General features: G+C 39.4%; 1 protein-coding gene across 2 annotated transcripts in view; it reads left to right on the forward strand.

Moving 5' to 3' along the window:
- Positions 1-15,728, forward strand: part of PLCH1 (phospholipase C eta 1) — an 80,315-nt gene that overhangs the window by 41,060 nt on the left and 23,527 nt on the right. For both annotated transcript variants that reach the window (XM_076341492.1, XM_076341491.1), the window contains exons 6-10: positions 5,568-5,661; positions 8,371-8,574; positions 10,162-10,282; positions 11,253-11,424; positions 14,300-14,407. In XM_076341492.1, the coding sequence (XP_076197607.1) occupies positions 5,568-5,661; positions 8,371-8,574; positions 10,162-10,282; positions 11,253-11,424; positions 14,300-14,407 (699 nt within the window). The remainder of the gene's footprint in view (positions 1-5,567; positions 5,662-8,370; positions 8,575-10,161; positions 10,283-11,252; positions 11,425-14,299; positions 14,408-15,728) is intronic.

Consider the following 15,728-nt stretch of genomic DNA (forward strand, 5'->3'; position numbering starts at 1 on the left):
GAACAGCTGAAGAGCAATGGTATGAGAGGGCACTCGGGGACCTGGAGCAGGAAGAAAAACATGTGAAAGAGGCAGAAGAGCTGTCTTTGTGGGTGCACGAGGATATTACGAAACTACTGATGCAGCAGGAAAAACAAGTTGACTGTCAAGTCTGGCATACTGCATCCTCTCCTCTGTCTACACGCTACTTAAAATGCTGAATGCAGACAGGGCTGTTGGCTATAAATGCTCTGCTCAACATTATTTCTCCACCCCTCCACCCCCCCAAAAAAAAAGATTAAAAGCATGAACCTATCAGCAGCATACTTCAGAAGCACCTTGCACTTCCTTTACCTCTTCCCTCTGGTCTTCCCACTTCCCAGTATTAACAGTGTTAGAGCAGATTTACCCTTCAATGTTTTCAGAACACACACATGATAACAATGTCCTCAGGTAAGGCAAGATTGCCTTCAAAAGCTGATAATGGTTCAAATCATAATGCAGGTCTCAAGTGCCTTCAAACAGCATTCCGTTTTTGCTGTTGTCTGGCTTCTTGGAAATCTGTGGACAGTCTGTCCAACTCCATCTGCTACTGTTTTGGCAAGACTTTTAAATATTCTGCAGCCTGAGGATAGAATAAAAGGGGTTTAGGTTTTTTGTTAATTTGCTAAGCTAGCTTTTTTTTTTTCTTAGGGGAGCTCCCTGTTGCCTTCACCCCAGAGCTTGTGAAACAGATTATTTCCACTTAGATGCAGTTAAACTCAGGTCATTGCTATTGAAATTGCAATTATATGGCTTCAAATGTCAGAAGAGCAGGAAGTAGTCTGGTTTCCTGGAATGACTTCTGGTCCTGCAATCCTCTTAGCACAAGTGGCTGTGAGGGAAGAATATCCTTGGATGTCCAGTCATGCCTGAGTGTTGTCCCTTTGGGAGTGTCCTTTCTTAGTAAAACAGTATCATTGCCTGAGCTGGTCCTCCCCGGAAATTGATCTCCTGCTACATGACAGATTGCTTCCGCAGCAGGACCTCCAGGCTCTTTTGACTGACAGAGCTTGTCTCATACTTGTCTTTGAGTAGTGGGGCTTGAGTGAAATAGGCTCTACAAACATCGTCTTCCCTGTTAAAGAGCAGCTTTGCAGTTGCTAGCCATTCTGGACCTACATCGTAGAGTGCATGACCTCATTCTGCCCTGGACTTGGGAGCTCCATAGTGATGCTGCCCTGTGTTTGGGGGTCAGCCAGCCTGCGGCTGTTGTCTGATTGCTGCTGCAGCATCTGTCCTTCCCTCCTCCTTTCTGCTGTATCCATATCACATCAAGTGTTTTTATTTCAGTCATAGCAGAGACCTTTTTGACTCTTGTGCTGATGGTTTTATGCAGTTACAAGGCTGCTTTGGTGTTACAAACCTGAAATGTTTAGTTTTGGTTTTCTGAGGGTGAGGTTTCCCGTGTGCCTGCTTGCCACCTGCTGCCTTACCATGGATCACTTACTTTGCAATACAGTTTTCATCTGTCCTGAGAAAAAGGAAAGCCCTCTGAGATCTTCCCTCCAGCAGTGTTCCGTGCATGCTCTAGGGAAGTGCTGCATATTGTATGATGCGCCCTGTCATACTCCCGAGTGACAGGAACCAGATAGAAATGTTAATACCACGCCATCGTATTGGTACCAAGCTAGTATCTTCTGTAGTTAAAAAGGCTGCTGCTATATGCAGCCCAAATGAAACTGGTGGCAAAAATTAATGCCCCCGCTCATTTTAATTGAACTGAAGAGGAGAAGTAATTTTATAACAATTACACCCTCGGAACATGCACATATAATTATGCAAAGCTTTTACTTAATTATTCAATGTGGGTTAGCGCATTTTGAGTTAAGCCTGCTTGAGAGAGTAAGTTTACTCTTATTACTTGTCTACACTAATGATACAGTATCACAGGAATAACTAGTGATGCGGTGAATAGTGAAAATGTGAGGAAAAAGTGGTAAGAAGTGGGGATTAAGTACACTTTTAGAAAACAAATGTTTTGAAACAACTATACCTGTTCTCTTGGAAGAAGTTTTAAAGGAATATAATGAGACAGTATATGCCAGGGAATGTCGGTATATCTGAATGTCGGCTATGATCTGAAACAATGTGTACTGAAGGATATCAGGAACCAGAATCCCAAAAGGAATAGGAAATTGTAAGAATATCAGTGTTGGTACATGGACTTTGAAAAGAGGAGAGACTGTGGAGCTTGTTGATATCAGACAAGGAAGACGATACCGGATCATCATGCCTGGTCAATCCTTGCTGCTTTCTGCAAAAAACCCTTATTGCAGCAACAAGGCTGATGCCTTCCTCCCTCTCTCATGCTTACACAAAAGGATAATCAGTATACTGATTTATGTGGTGACTTGATATGTCATGACATTTTACATTGACATTTTGCACTGAAATTGGAAGAATGTCTTTGCTTTGATTACTTATATTTTGATTGTTCTTATAGAATGGTTAACTATGAACAACTAAAGCCTAAACCATCAGAGCGCTGTTGACACACTGGTGGGTTGGCATCATGTCTAGGAACACCTGTCATTAGCATTGCACTTTTCTAACTTCTCCCTTTCCCCCCCCCCCCCAACTTTTCTGCTTTACATTTCTTTCTCTTATTTCCTTTCCCATGAGAATGGAAAATGAGAACAATTCCCATTCTTAGCTTGTGGGCCTTTACAGAAGAGGACTCTCCTGTTACCTGACACTGCAGTGTGCTGCAGCTTCAGATAATGTTAGATTTTTGGCTATAGATTTGTCTGACCTGCTTCCAAGGAGACTGGTAAAATCAAAAGTGATTTCTCCCTTCTTTTTCCTACTTCTTCACTGAAGATCAGGGCTAGTGTTGCTTTTTTGTAGTTTTGTAGGATCTTATTTTAGGAAAATTAATTGCTAGTTCATTTACTTAAAAATCAAGGTCTTATCAGTCATTCAAAGGCTGATACTCTTTTATAGAACATGTCTGCATCAAGATTAAAGCTTTTAACTAGGAATATAGAAAGTAACCCCGTATCTAAGAGATTCTGGAAGCTCCACTATTGCCCATCTTCAGTAATCCATGTATCTAAATATTCAGCCATCAACAATGATCATTGCTATTTGATATTATTTCTAGTAGAATACTTTAAAGCTTAATGAAAACAAGTTTAAATTAGTAGCCGAAGTCATCAGCTCTCTTAAGCTACAGTTAAAAAGCACAAATCAGTGGACTTTTCCCTAGCAGATGCAGCTTTGGACTAGATTAGACCCTTTCATTCCTAGAGCACACAAGTACCCTGCCACTCAGCCATCAAGGAGCCATGTGGGATAATGAAAAAGTTAATTCTAGCCAGCTTGTGCTGAAGAAGGGCCTGCAATGAACAGTGTTTGCAATCAAACAGCAACATCTACTTGAGCTAGGATAATCAGTTATTTTCTCTACTGAATTGTTCTCATTCCCATTATCCTGTGTAATTCCTGCAGGTGTCTCATGATTGTTGGCTTAGCTAGGACATATAAATAAAATTTTTGGAGAAGGAAATGGGCTGAGCCATGCTTTCCCTGTGCAAGAGAAAAAACAGAGGGAAAGGTGAAGGGGAGAAAGGCTGGAAAACATCTCCAAGTTTTTCAGCTTGAGTCACCATATGAGTTGAACTGCTCACTTGCTTGCCTTCTGTTACTATACTTCTAATGTTGACATGTCTAGATTTTCCCCTCCTCTGGTAATTTTTCATACTTAAGCTGTAGCCTTTTAGGTGTTACGAGATACGGTCAGTCATGGCACCCACATTTCTTAGGAGGAACTCGGCATTTGGCAGGATCAGGCCCTTAGAGAAGACCAGATCAAGAGAGTCAACCTACTTTTAGATTTCCATACAGCTGAATGCTGATGCTGGGAATACTGAGCTACGGGTGTCCTGGTTTCGGCAGGGATAGAGTTAATTTCCTTTCTAGTAGCTGGTATGGTGTTTTGGATTTAGGATGAGAACAAAGTTGATAACGCACCGATGTTTTAGTTGTTGCTAGGTAGTGCTTACGCTAGCCAAGGACTTTTCAGCTTCCCATGCTCTACTGACTGAGAAGGCTGGAGGTGCACAAGAAGCTGGGAGGGGGCACAGCCAAACTGGCCAAAGGGACATTCCATACCATGTGATGTCATGCTCAGTACATGAACTGGGGAAAGCTGGCCGGGGGGGCCGCTGCTCGGGGACTGGCTGGGCATTGGTCGGCGGGTGGTGAGCAATTGTACTGTGCATCACTTGCTTTGTGTATTATTATTATTATCATATTATTATTATCATTTTATTTCAATTATTAAACTGTTTTTATCTCAACCCACGAGTTTTTCTAACTTGTGCTCTTCCAATTCTCTTCCCCCATCCCACCGGGTGGGGGGGAGTGAGCGAGCGGCTGCGTGGTGCTTAGTTGCCGACTGAAATTAAACCATGACAACGGGAAATAATGGAAAGTGCAAATTCATCAAAGGCTACAGACACAGTGGGATAAATGGAATTGGTTTTGCCATCTGAAAGAGAAGTCCATTAGTAAGAGAACAGTTCACAGAGGGACCATTTTCGGACTTAAACAATAAATATTGTGTAATCTGCAGGATGACTAACCTCCCTTCTGCATTTGCCTGAAGCAGTCATGTTAACAGAGATGACACACTATCTAAGAGAGGGGACTGCATGTTCCTTTGCTTCCAGACTGCTCCACATGTCAGGGTGTTTGAGCTGACTTTGGCAAAGGATGCAGGGTGCAAACAGGAGACAGAATAATGGTTCAAATAAGCTGCCAAAGGTTTTAGTGTCATCATTGCCATCCTGTGATATTATTAGTGGAGGAAATGAAATACACCCAATCTTAGTTCTCATTTTGGTTCTCTACAACTTACAGGGGGCAGGGGAGTGAGAAAAGATGAGATGAGTGAAGGAAGCTACTTCTTTCCTTTAATTTTAGAGGAAGTGTAAGTGTATGGTGATACTCTGGCCCCACTAGTCAGTTAGGACTTCAGTTGTGGGCTAGTTGAGGCTGATGACAAAACTCTTACTTGTTTCAGAAGAACTGCTGTTTTTCATTTCAGAATCTAATTATTTATCTCATAGCCTGTATATTACAGTGAACTCTCTTGGAAATAATGAAATCACAGAACTGGAAAATGCATGAAAATGAAATCAAACCCTGCCAAATCTTTTTGCATGTTTAAGTAGATTATATTAAAGAATATAACTTCATAGTTCTCATTTCAGCACTATTGCCCAGTACAACCATTATTAAGTGTACTTAACAGCTAATTTTCATCTTTAAACTAAAATGACACAGCTTTTAAGTGATCACTACCTCTCACTCCTATTTTTCTCCTTAAAGGTAAGAGCCATGAGGCTTGTGCAGCACTGACAAAACTAAATTCAAAACCTTAAAGTCCTTTTACAGTAGTGTTACTGACTGTCCTATTCATATTTGACTGAACTCAATGTTTGATCATAAGGTTTTTCAGCTGGACCCAGAAGCCTAAAGTAGATTTTGACATGCCGGTGATATGATAGAAAAAAGACACCAACACTGTCATTTTTGTGCAGATGAATAATGTGACGCCAGAATATTGTCTTGACATAATACAGAAGTTTGAAGTATCAGAAGAAAACAAGAAGCAAAACGTTCTTGGGATTGAAGGTAAAGTTTTTTATTTCAAAATTAGTTTTGTCTTGATATACTGTAGTGGAATAGAAAAGCTTTAACAGCATTTTGGTGTAGCTTATAATATCTGACTGTGATACAAAGTTACACAGAAGATCAGTCAGTAGTGTAGGTGCATTTTTGTGAGACATGGGAGACATGAGAGTAGGTGGGGTGAATTAGCAGCTAGTGTTGTACAGCGATACATCATAGCCATCGTACAGTAATGTGAATGCCTCAGGCTTGCATTAATTTATTGCTAACTGTGTATTTGTAAAATGCAAACATAAAACATTCTATACTACGTATTTTATACTATAGCCTGTTCTAACTGAAGTAATAAAAGCAAAGTTTTCATTCTGTTCTGTCTCTAGATCTGGAATTGCTCCTGTACAATCCATTGATTTATGCTTATGTGAAATAAAAAATGGATAGTTGTATTTTCTTTGGGGTTTAATACCTTATTCACCTTGTTTGCTAAAGCAATTTTAAGTGGTATATTTATTCAGAATCCAACTTAGTATCAAATCAAAATCTGAATTGGAATGAAATAGATTAAATGCTGTAGCATGTTAATTTGCCCAGAAGATAGCTTTCATGAGGTAAAACAATTTACGTGGTGATTTTGGGGTGGGGGGGAGGAGAAATCTTCCTCCGCATAGTCCTTAAATCCTGGGTATGGTCTCCCAGATCTTAAACAAGCTTGCAGTGTGACTGCACTGTATTTAAACTGACATAAGGAAAGCAAAATGAACAGGCTGTGACATTTTAAAAAATTATTTCTGAAAGCATTTCTGTTCCTTTTAATCTTACTGCTGCTTCTTTTACGTTTTAGTTGCTTTCAGGGTTGGTATTGTTTCCACTAACCTTTGGAAATATTTTGCATTTCTCATTCTCAAAGGAGGTGTTTTTAAAACTTTCTCTGTTCGTTGCTGGGTTTACAGGGTTATGGATTTACAGGGATATAAACCAAGTACCATCATCTCACATAAACTTGCAGCATAGAGAAAACTGTAAACTAGAGTGGAATTGGCCAGATTAGTGAATTGGCTAGCATGGGCTCCCCTGCTCTCTGTGCTGCAGTGCAGCCCTTTGGGTGGCTGCTACCTTGTATACACGGTATCTTCAGTGGGAGTAGTGCTCATTTACAGCAAAAGAGTGGCACTGGGACAGAGCCTGAGTGTCAGCAATAAACTCGACAAAAGCATTTGCTTCCAAGTCAGTATGTCAGTTTGGCTTCTGTTTCTGTCCTGTGATCTGTATAAATTGTCAGGATCTTTCTTTAACTTTCGTAGGAGTGTGTTCTTTTCTTTTGTTCTTGACACTGTTGCTACCTTCTGAAGATTGCTTCTCAGCTTGGGACCCATGGGGCATCAACAGCAGCATGAAGTCCTGGCAGATCTGCAGAATACCAAACCTATACTCTTGAGGGTGTCATATCCTACATCTCTTCTGCTGCCCAGTATTTGATGCATTTCCTCTGCTTCCTCTTATTTACAAGACATCACACTTGTGATGGAGCAGAACAGGATAGCTCTTACCTGTTACCATCACAAGGGTCCATTGAGGGATACATGGTGCGCATCTCAAATCCTTTACATCTTGCTGAACATGAGGCTGAGGTTCCCTCCCTTCCACCTACCCAGCTGTATTGCTCTAAGTGGGTCACTCACCCTCCAAGGCACAATTTAGCATCCCAGGAAATGCAGACTGATGCTGCCTAAGCATTTGACCCAATTTCTCCTTTATACTGCTGCTTTAACAAGAATCAAGAGGGCGTAGGGGATACCAGTTTGAGAAGGAGGAGAAGACAGTTTTTCTAACAGTAATGACTCATGGTTTAGCTGCATACTGTCTGTTTGCAGTAGCATCTAGATGAAGAGATCATTTTTATCTCACTGAATAATTGTGAGGGAGGATATTTTCTTCCACCAATTCTAACAAAACCAGTAACACCTTATTCTGTTCTGCTTATTAGCGGAGTGGTTTTGTCTGAACTGCAGAAGGCAGTTTGAGCATACTTGTCTTAGTCTGTGCACTGGGTTTAGTGTAAGGAGCTTCTCCAGGGTTTCAGAGAAATTTTACATGTGTGTTTTTGTCATATTTTGTCATATTTTTGAGACCCTTTTGAGGGTCTGGATGAAACATCTGATCTGAAAATAGGTTGGGCAGTGGCTGTATTGATCTGTAGGGTTTTTTCAGTCTTCTCATATAGCTACTATTCATTACTTTTATGCTTCTCTTAGAATCCTACTTTCTTTTTTTACTATTGGTTGTTAATTAATTTCTGTAGAGGCTTAGCTCAATGTCATGTTTTGCAAATGCTTGTTGATTCTTCCCCCCCCCCCATAAATGTGTCTTTCTAGATTGTATTTCCTTTTCTAGTTCAAAGCTGTTTGAAAATTGTCTGGGGAAAAGGTGTCAGAACTTCCATAGGCTTCAAAAAAAAATACCTATGCGTGTGCCAGTAATGGACTGAGTCTGTGCAGCCTCTTTAGTTTGCAGAGAACCAGGCAAGCCACAGACAGCAGTTAATATGCTGAAAACATGGGGTACAGGAAGATTAATCCCTGCGATGTGATTCAGAGGTTTTGGAGACACAAGTTAGCACTGACAAGCATAAACAGAAGAAAGTGTTAGAGTGCAAATCATTCGCTTGTTAAGATACACTGCGTCCGTGGCAAAACTGTTTCTCTTTATTCAAAGGTTTCACCAACTTCATGCGCAGTCCTGCTTGTGATATATTTAATCCACTGCATTGCGAAGTGCATCAGGATATGGATCAACCCCTTTGTAACTACTTCATTGCTTCATCTCACAATACATACCTGACAGGAGACCAACTGCTGTCCCAGTCCAGAGTGGAGATGTATGCACGAGTGCTGCAAGATGGTTGTCGATGTATTGAAGGTATATTTTTAGTGTAACTTGCTGGTTGTGGGAAGTACGATGGATATTTCTTTTAAGCGCAAAGTCAGTGGCAAACTCAAAGCATTAATGCTTCACTGTCTGATTAACTTCAGTGGTAAACTCCTGTTTTCTAGCAGTCTAAACAGGAATTTTTCTATTGGGAATGACCCTCTCAGACAAACTTCATAGACATCACTGTTTTGTCCTGCCTGCTGCTGTATTGTTATGCTTTTCTCAGTGCAAGTTTTCCATTGTCTCATGTTTATGTGAAGCATTTTTTTGTTGCATAAGCCCCAGTAAGGCAATAAACAGGCATCTGTTTGGGGCCCTGCAGTTCCAGCAGAGCAGCCCTGGTTGTTCGGCTCTGTGGTTCCCCTGTGCTGGAGGTTACCGCTTCACAGGAGTGCTTCCTAATCCACATCGTTCAGAATGAGCTGAGCCAGCAAAGACCTTTTTCTTTCATAAGATGAATGGGAAAGCAGGTGTTTGCCTATACAGTTCCTCCTGCAGATGCAAAGGGAAGATGAAAAGTGCCTGTAGGAGGAAGTGAGCAAATAGTGCCTTCTATCAGCACAGCTGTGTATCTATTTCTCTCACCATCTTAGAGCTGAGAAACTTGGTTTTGGTTTGCCACGATAGAGAGGTAGGATGCTGTTTCATTGGCTGGATGCTAGTGGAAGAAAACAAGATGCTGGTTTGTCTGATAGCCTGGAAATCGTGTTGAATTCTTGTTTAAGTTCTGCATGATTTAAATAATAACAAAACATTAGTATTTTTCTTTTCAAGATTTTGGGTGGAATAAGGTCTTTTGACAAACTTAAACTCACTGTTAATTTCTTATGACTAATATTACAAAACTCATCTCTGGAAGAACAATTTGTTAATCTGAATTTGAAAATGAATTAGAGAAAGTGAACCTGAGAAAATTGGGTGGTCTATCGCTGTACTTTTCCTTCTGTAGGAAAGTTCACTAAAACACACAGTAGCGTGTTATTTTGCTTAACCTGAAAACTGTTGTAGATACTGTACAGCTTAGGTACTAGCTGTGTAGCTTTCTCTTTGTGAAGTTTTTAACTTCCTGTAGAGACAACAGCAGTGACAAGTTTGCTGTAAATTCAGGGTACAGTAATTCATTAGGAAAAGTATTACTGTCCTAGTCCATTATACATGTGATGGATTTGATGCTACTCTTATTATAGTCAATTATAAAACTGCAAGTTTAATTGGGAGTGGAAAAAGACTAAATTGTTTTTAAATAATTTGTCTTCAGAAGCAGAAGCTGCTTTCCCAAGAAATAGCTGTAAACATTATTTGACCTATTACACCTTTGAAATTTAATATAGGAGGAAAAAAACTCAGTTTAATATAAGCGGAAAAACCAGTTTTAGGTTGCAGATTTCTCATTTGATATAAGAAAAGACTGTCTTGTTAGTCTTAACTCAATTGGTAGGTCATAATAGATTGAATGAAACTTGTTGACACTTGCACGATTGAGTGGTGTACATGAGTTCTGCTGGCAAGCAAGATCAGCAGAAGTGTATAAGATCATGGGTGTCTCTTAACGCATAGCTTTTTTTATCTTAATAGTGGATTGCTGGGATGGTCCAGATGGAGAGCCGGTAGTGCACCATGGCTATACTCTTACTTCTAAAATACTCCTCCGTGATGTGGCAGAAACTATCAATAAATATGCCTTCATCAAAAATGAGTAAGTGTAGAGTCAGTTTTGAAGTTACACCTGTCTATTTTGTATAGTTAATCCCATGTCAAAATCAACATCAGGAAGTACGTATATTCCTTTAAACACATTGAGAAATTATAAAGTTGATTCTGTTCCCCTGTTTATTGCCTGTGTCATATTTATTGTTCAACTGCATGAGCTCTTTCCATCAATCAAGTTAGAAAGTTCAACCTAAGTTAGAAAGACCTTTCATGCATTGTAAACTCCGTAATATCTTGAACAGTCCGAGACTGTTGAGTGTCTAAGATTATTTTGGTCCTTTGTTGGAACAGAACTTCCCACTCAAATCCATAGGGAAATTCTCCTTAAAAATCAATAGCATAACAGGCTCTACCTAAGGCAAATACTTTATTTCAGTAGGAAAATTGAAAAGCTGTCTCATACATAGTATGAGGAAATACTGAAATGTGGCGTAATGTTCAGATTCTGTTTTGTTTGCCATGGTACTATATAACAGTTTATTATGAAAATCATGGAGTTAAACCATATATATACAATAGTTGCAAATCATGAGTGGGTGTATAGAATTTTGAGTAGTTTAGAGAGAATAAAGGGAAAATATATGTGGCTTGCAAAGGAATAGTGTAACTTCTCTCATCTGCATGGAACAAAAAAGCTTTGTATTGCTGATGAGCTTTATTGCAAGTTTCTCTGTGCCTCGTGCTCGGTGATCATTGGTTTGAAACTTTGTCACCCTGTGCGCTAGTGAGTAGGGTTGGAAGGAGAGGGAAGAATCGCCTGCAGGGATTATCTGAGGGATTCTGACAGAGCAGGGATTTGGGAGTTCATGTGCAGAGTCCTTCCTCCCAAAGTGTGTTTGTTTCCAGACTACTGACAATGTAAAAGCAAACTGCTTAAATCAGTTTATGTGGTAAGCTGTGCAGGTCTTCTCTTTTAAAACACAGTTATGACAATTTCTGGGGGTTTTGTTTTCTAGGTTTCCAGTGATACTGTCTATTGAAAACCATTGCAGTATTCAACAGCAAAAGAAGATCGCTCAGTACTTGAAGGAGATATTTGGTGACAAACTCGACTTGTCATCTGTAATCGCTGGAGATTCCAGACAGCTTCCTAGTCCTCAAAATTTGAAAGGGAAAATCCTAGTGAAGGTAACTTGCTACTGGCGGCGTGTTCAAAATGCAACAAAAGTCAGCATGTGATATTTATCGTGGATTTTCTTTGGCTTTGGAGAACTAGTTCAGCAGTACACATGGAATAGTACAGATGTACTAAGTGAGTTAAAATTCTGAGCTTTTTCAGAGACACTGAAACAGAGTTTACCTTGGATTTGGCGAGTGTCCCGGAGTACTTCTGTAAGTGTTTCAACAGGGAGGTGATATCAATAGCAGTGGAAAGAAAATTCTGTTTCTTAAGCATCTTATCTGAGAGTCTTAAAGTCAGAGGTGCTTATTTTTAAATCTTAGCACCGAGTCAGGAGAGCAGAAAAATTATATAAAATGCATCGTTATGAATAGAAGGAACTGTGACACAGTTACCTGAACCTGATATTTTCCTGTTTTTTGACATTTGTCTCATTTGTTATTAGTGGATATCGTTCTGTATGGTTCATATCCCTATAGTATCTAAACATTGTCCTACAGTCCCTCCTTGAACAAAGTATTTTGGAGTAATATAAAAGCGTCTGAAAATTTCTTGCATTTTCTTGCATTTCCCCCTCACCCTGCTATGAGCAGTAGTTCATGAAATGAAACTATTTTCATGGTTCATCAGCTGTGTTTATGAAAGAAGAGCACTTAGGAGGTGGCTGTAAGGAGCAGCGAGAGAGGAGGCCCTTGAGCACTGTAGTTAGTGTTGTATGCAAGATTAATTGTTTGAGCCTCTCAGTATAAATGGATTTGCTCTGAAAGGAATTTCAAAGACCAAGATGGATATAATAAGAAAGAAATGCAAGGCAGACCTTTGAAAGGATGATTAATAGAGTTGTGGCTTATTAGATTGTCTAATTTACTTTGACACATGGAGGCAATTGCTTCGCTGTGAGCTCTTGAGATACTGTTTTTTCTGCCCTCTATCCTCTGTATCAAGCTGGCTACAAGGATTCACAATTTTGCTTTGATGTTGGTTTGAACATATTTCAATGTATAGTACAAAGCTGACTCTGAATTAGAAAACCTTTGAGTGCTCAGCTGTGATTTTGAATTTCACTGAATCGGTTTTCTTGTGTAACTGCTAGTTAAGGAACTATGCAAGCATGTAGTGTTGGTGTTTTAGGGAGTCAAACAGAATAGTATGTAATGTCAGTCATGCAACAAAACCCGGCAAACCTGGCTTGAAATACTATGTCAGTGCACGAAAGGCAAGAGATGTTTGGTATTGTGCTGTTCCTACATGAACTTTTGAGCTGGTCTTCCTAGCACATTTGAGTTCGTAACTTTAGTTTGATTCTTCAGCTAACAGTGCTGAAACCCTGAGAGTAGTTACAGAACAGTGTGGAGCTGAGCTAATGTTTTCAGAATGAGGAATACTATTTTAATCATCACAGTATCTTTTCACAAAGCCCTATCTCCTGCTCAATGTAAGCAGCCCTGTTGGAAAAGGTAAAATCATAGTTAGGAATCAGCATCTTTTTGAGAAGTAAGCCAGTTTCTCATCTTTTTGCTATTATTTTGCTCTGTTTTATACATTTTCCTTTGAAACACAGTATTGATTCGTTAGCCAAACAACTTCAAGTAATGGCATAATTTTCATCTTGCTAGTGTATATATACAAAGAGTAATTCTAATGATACTTATGGATTTAAGCCAGTATAAAGGTCCCAGCGTGAAGTGAATTTGACCCACTCATTAGCAGGGCAGCAGTAGTAATTTCAAAATGCAATCTATAAATCAATCCTCTTCATTTCTGCAGAAATCTGAGTGCAATTCTTATCTACCTCTGTCACTGATGAAACATGTAGACTGCAAACATTTCTGCAATCAGTGAGGAAGACACAGAAGTAATAACACAGAAGTTTAATAGGTGATTTATTAAGTAACCGATGGTAAAACAAGAGGCGATGGCCATAAGTTACAGCTTGGGAGGTGCAGATTGGATGGCAGGAAAAGCTTTTTTTGGCTGTGGGTAGTGCAGCATGGGAAGATGCTGCCCAGAGGGCTGGGGGAGTCTCCACCCTTGAAAGTTTGCAAGACTCGTCAAAGCAAAGCTAATCGAGAGCTGGTGATGATCCTCCTTTAGTAGCAGATTGGACCAGAGACCTTCAGAGGTCCCATAGCCAACATTTCTAAGGTTCTGTGATTCTGTGGGCTTTGCTATAAGCAATCATACAGGAGAATTCAGGATGAATGTTCTAGAAAGGATAATTGATCTGTCGGAGCCTGTTTTTTTTTTTACCAGAAGTAGCCAATAACCTCTGTTTGATGCTCACCACTCTAATCAGATGTTGGAAACTAGACATGGAATTAAAGTAGTTCCTTTCTAATGGAGGTATATGACATTCACAGTACTGGATTAGCAACTAATTTTGGATTGCTGACTACACCCTTGCATGAGCATGCAATATTAAAATAGGCTTTGCTGCTTTCTTCATGTTGATGGCTGCTTGCAGTGAGTTCTTTTGTGTCTGCATTTTCTGTTCTGATGAAGAGCCTGTAACAAAATCTCAGCTTCTGATTTTTTTGAGTTTTATTTTAAGTATACAACAGTCTGCTTGCCAAGCGTAAGCTTGAAATATCTGGGAGTCAACTCAAATCTTTTGGGCACTTGCTGGCTTGCTCCAGAGATGGGAGATGGTATGCTTTTTTTGAAAGAGCTTGCAAAGGTCTTTCAGTAACAAACTCTTCCAGAAATACTTACATTATCACCTGTGATAATCTGGAGCCAGTTTGCATGAGACTCTGAAAATGAATTCTAAACTCTGGTCACAGTTCACATAAGGAAGAGTTGAGGAATGGGCTATTTTGGTCTTTGCACTAAATAACACTGACCACGTGTGCATTTATTGTGAATATTTTTTCCTCATTTTAGGGTAAAAAGTTGCCATACAGTCTTGGAGCAGATGCTGAGGAAGGAGAAGTTTCAGATGAGGATAGTGCTGATGAAATTGAAGATGACTGCAAATTAAAGCCCTGCTATGTATGTGCATATACACAGTTCCCAGAACTGTTCCATCTCTATATTTCTTATGTGCATGCTCCATAATTCTACTTACAGTTATTAGCAGATTATAGTTTTTAACTTTGATTTCTAAGTCAGGTCATTAAGATGCAGAAGTTATATAATTTCACATTTAGATATGGAATGACATTGTTCAGAAATGCACGCTTTGGAATTTAAATCATATAAATAACAGATTTAAGTACTTTAGGTACACTAGACTGAAAACATTGATGCCAGCACCGTAAGCATGCTAGACTTTTTTCAGATACAAATGTGTAGTACTCAAAGCAATGGCATGATGGAATTGCTACAGGATTTCTAGGTTAATATTATGAAAGGACACATACAAATGAAAAAAAAAATTGAGGTGTGAAACATTATTATTTTCAATCCTTCTGTTTCTTATTTTTTGACACTGAAGATTGCTATCTGTTCCCTTTATTTCTTAAGTCCTCGTTTATTTTTCTGCTGTTAATTTTATTAACACATGTGTTTGCTAAAAACTGAAACTGGTGTGCAATGCTAATACACGTTATCCAGCAGGTGCTTTTTTTATAGTCAGGAGGCAGCCTTGCTTCACCAGTTAAAACTTTTGAACAAAATAAATACTATTTAGGGAGATGCAGCAAGAATAGATCAAATTCAAATTAATATTTAGCAAGTATAGTGTTTATCTCCACTTTTGAATGTAGCCCAGTGAGTTTGTCTTGTTGCCGCACAGAAACACTTATCTGTAGTTCTCATTAACTGGTTTTGGTTTACATATTGAGCTTTTAATTTGTCTGTATCATTTATGCCTGCTATTAGCAATTGAAGGTTTTTCAGAATAGCTTGGGATTTGCTTTACAGGTAACAGAAGTCCCCATCTGAACTGGTTTAGAGGAAGTGTATGTTTATGCTGGTTCTTCCCCTACCCTGATGCTGCTAAAATGCTAGTGTCAGCAACATCTTTTTGGAGATTCAAGTAAACCACACAGAAGGGCTGATTTGATCCCCACCCCCCTAGATAAACAAACCCTCTTTATGCTACTGGACAAAATCATGATTAATTAATTTCTTAATTATTTAGAGGTTAGATTGCGCTTGGATTTCATTCAACCTGTATGTTCCACGAGACAGTCTCGTACAGAAGTACAGCCCTGCAGTGAACGCTTGAAGCATAGGATAAAATCAGCTCGCTCAATGACTCAGAATGTTATATTTCTGTTAGTATTTACTACAGAATTGGAAATATTTGGCATTAACTAATTTCTGAGGAAGCTTGAAGACTCCCAGTCCCATAAATCTTTAGGAATAT

Source organism: Aptenodytes patagonicus, chromosome 6 (assembly GCF_965638725.1).
Source record: "Aptenodytes patagonicus chromosome 6, bAptPat1.pri.cur, whole genome shotgun sequence".
NCBI lineage: Eukaryota > Metazoa > Chordata > Aves > Sphenisciformes > Spheniscidae > Aptenodytes > Aptenodytes patagonicus.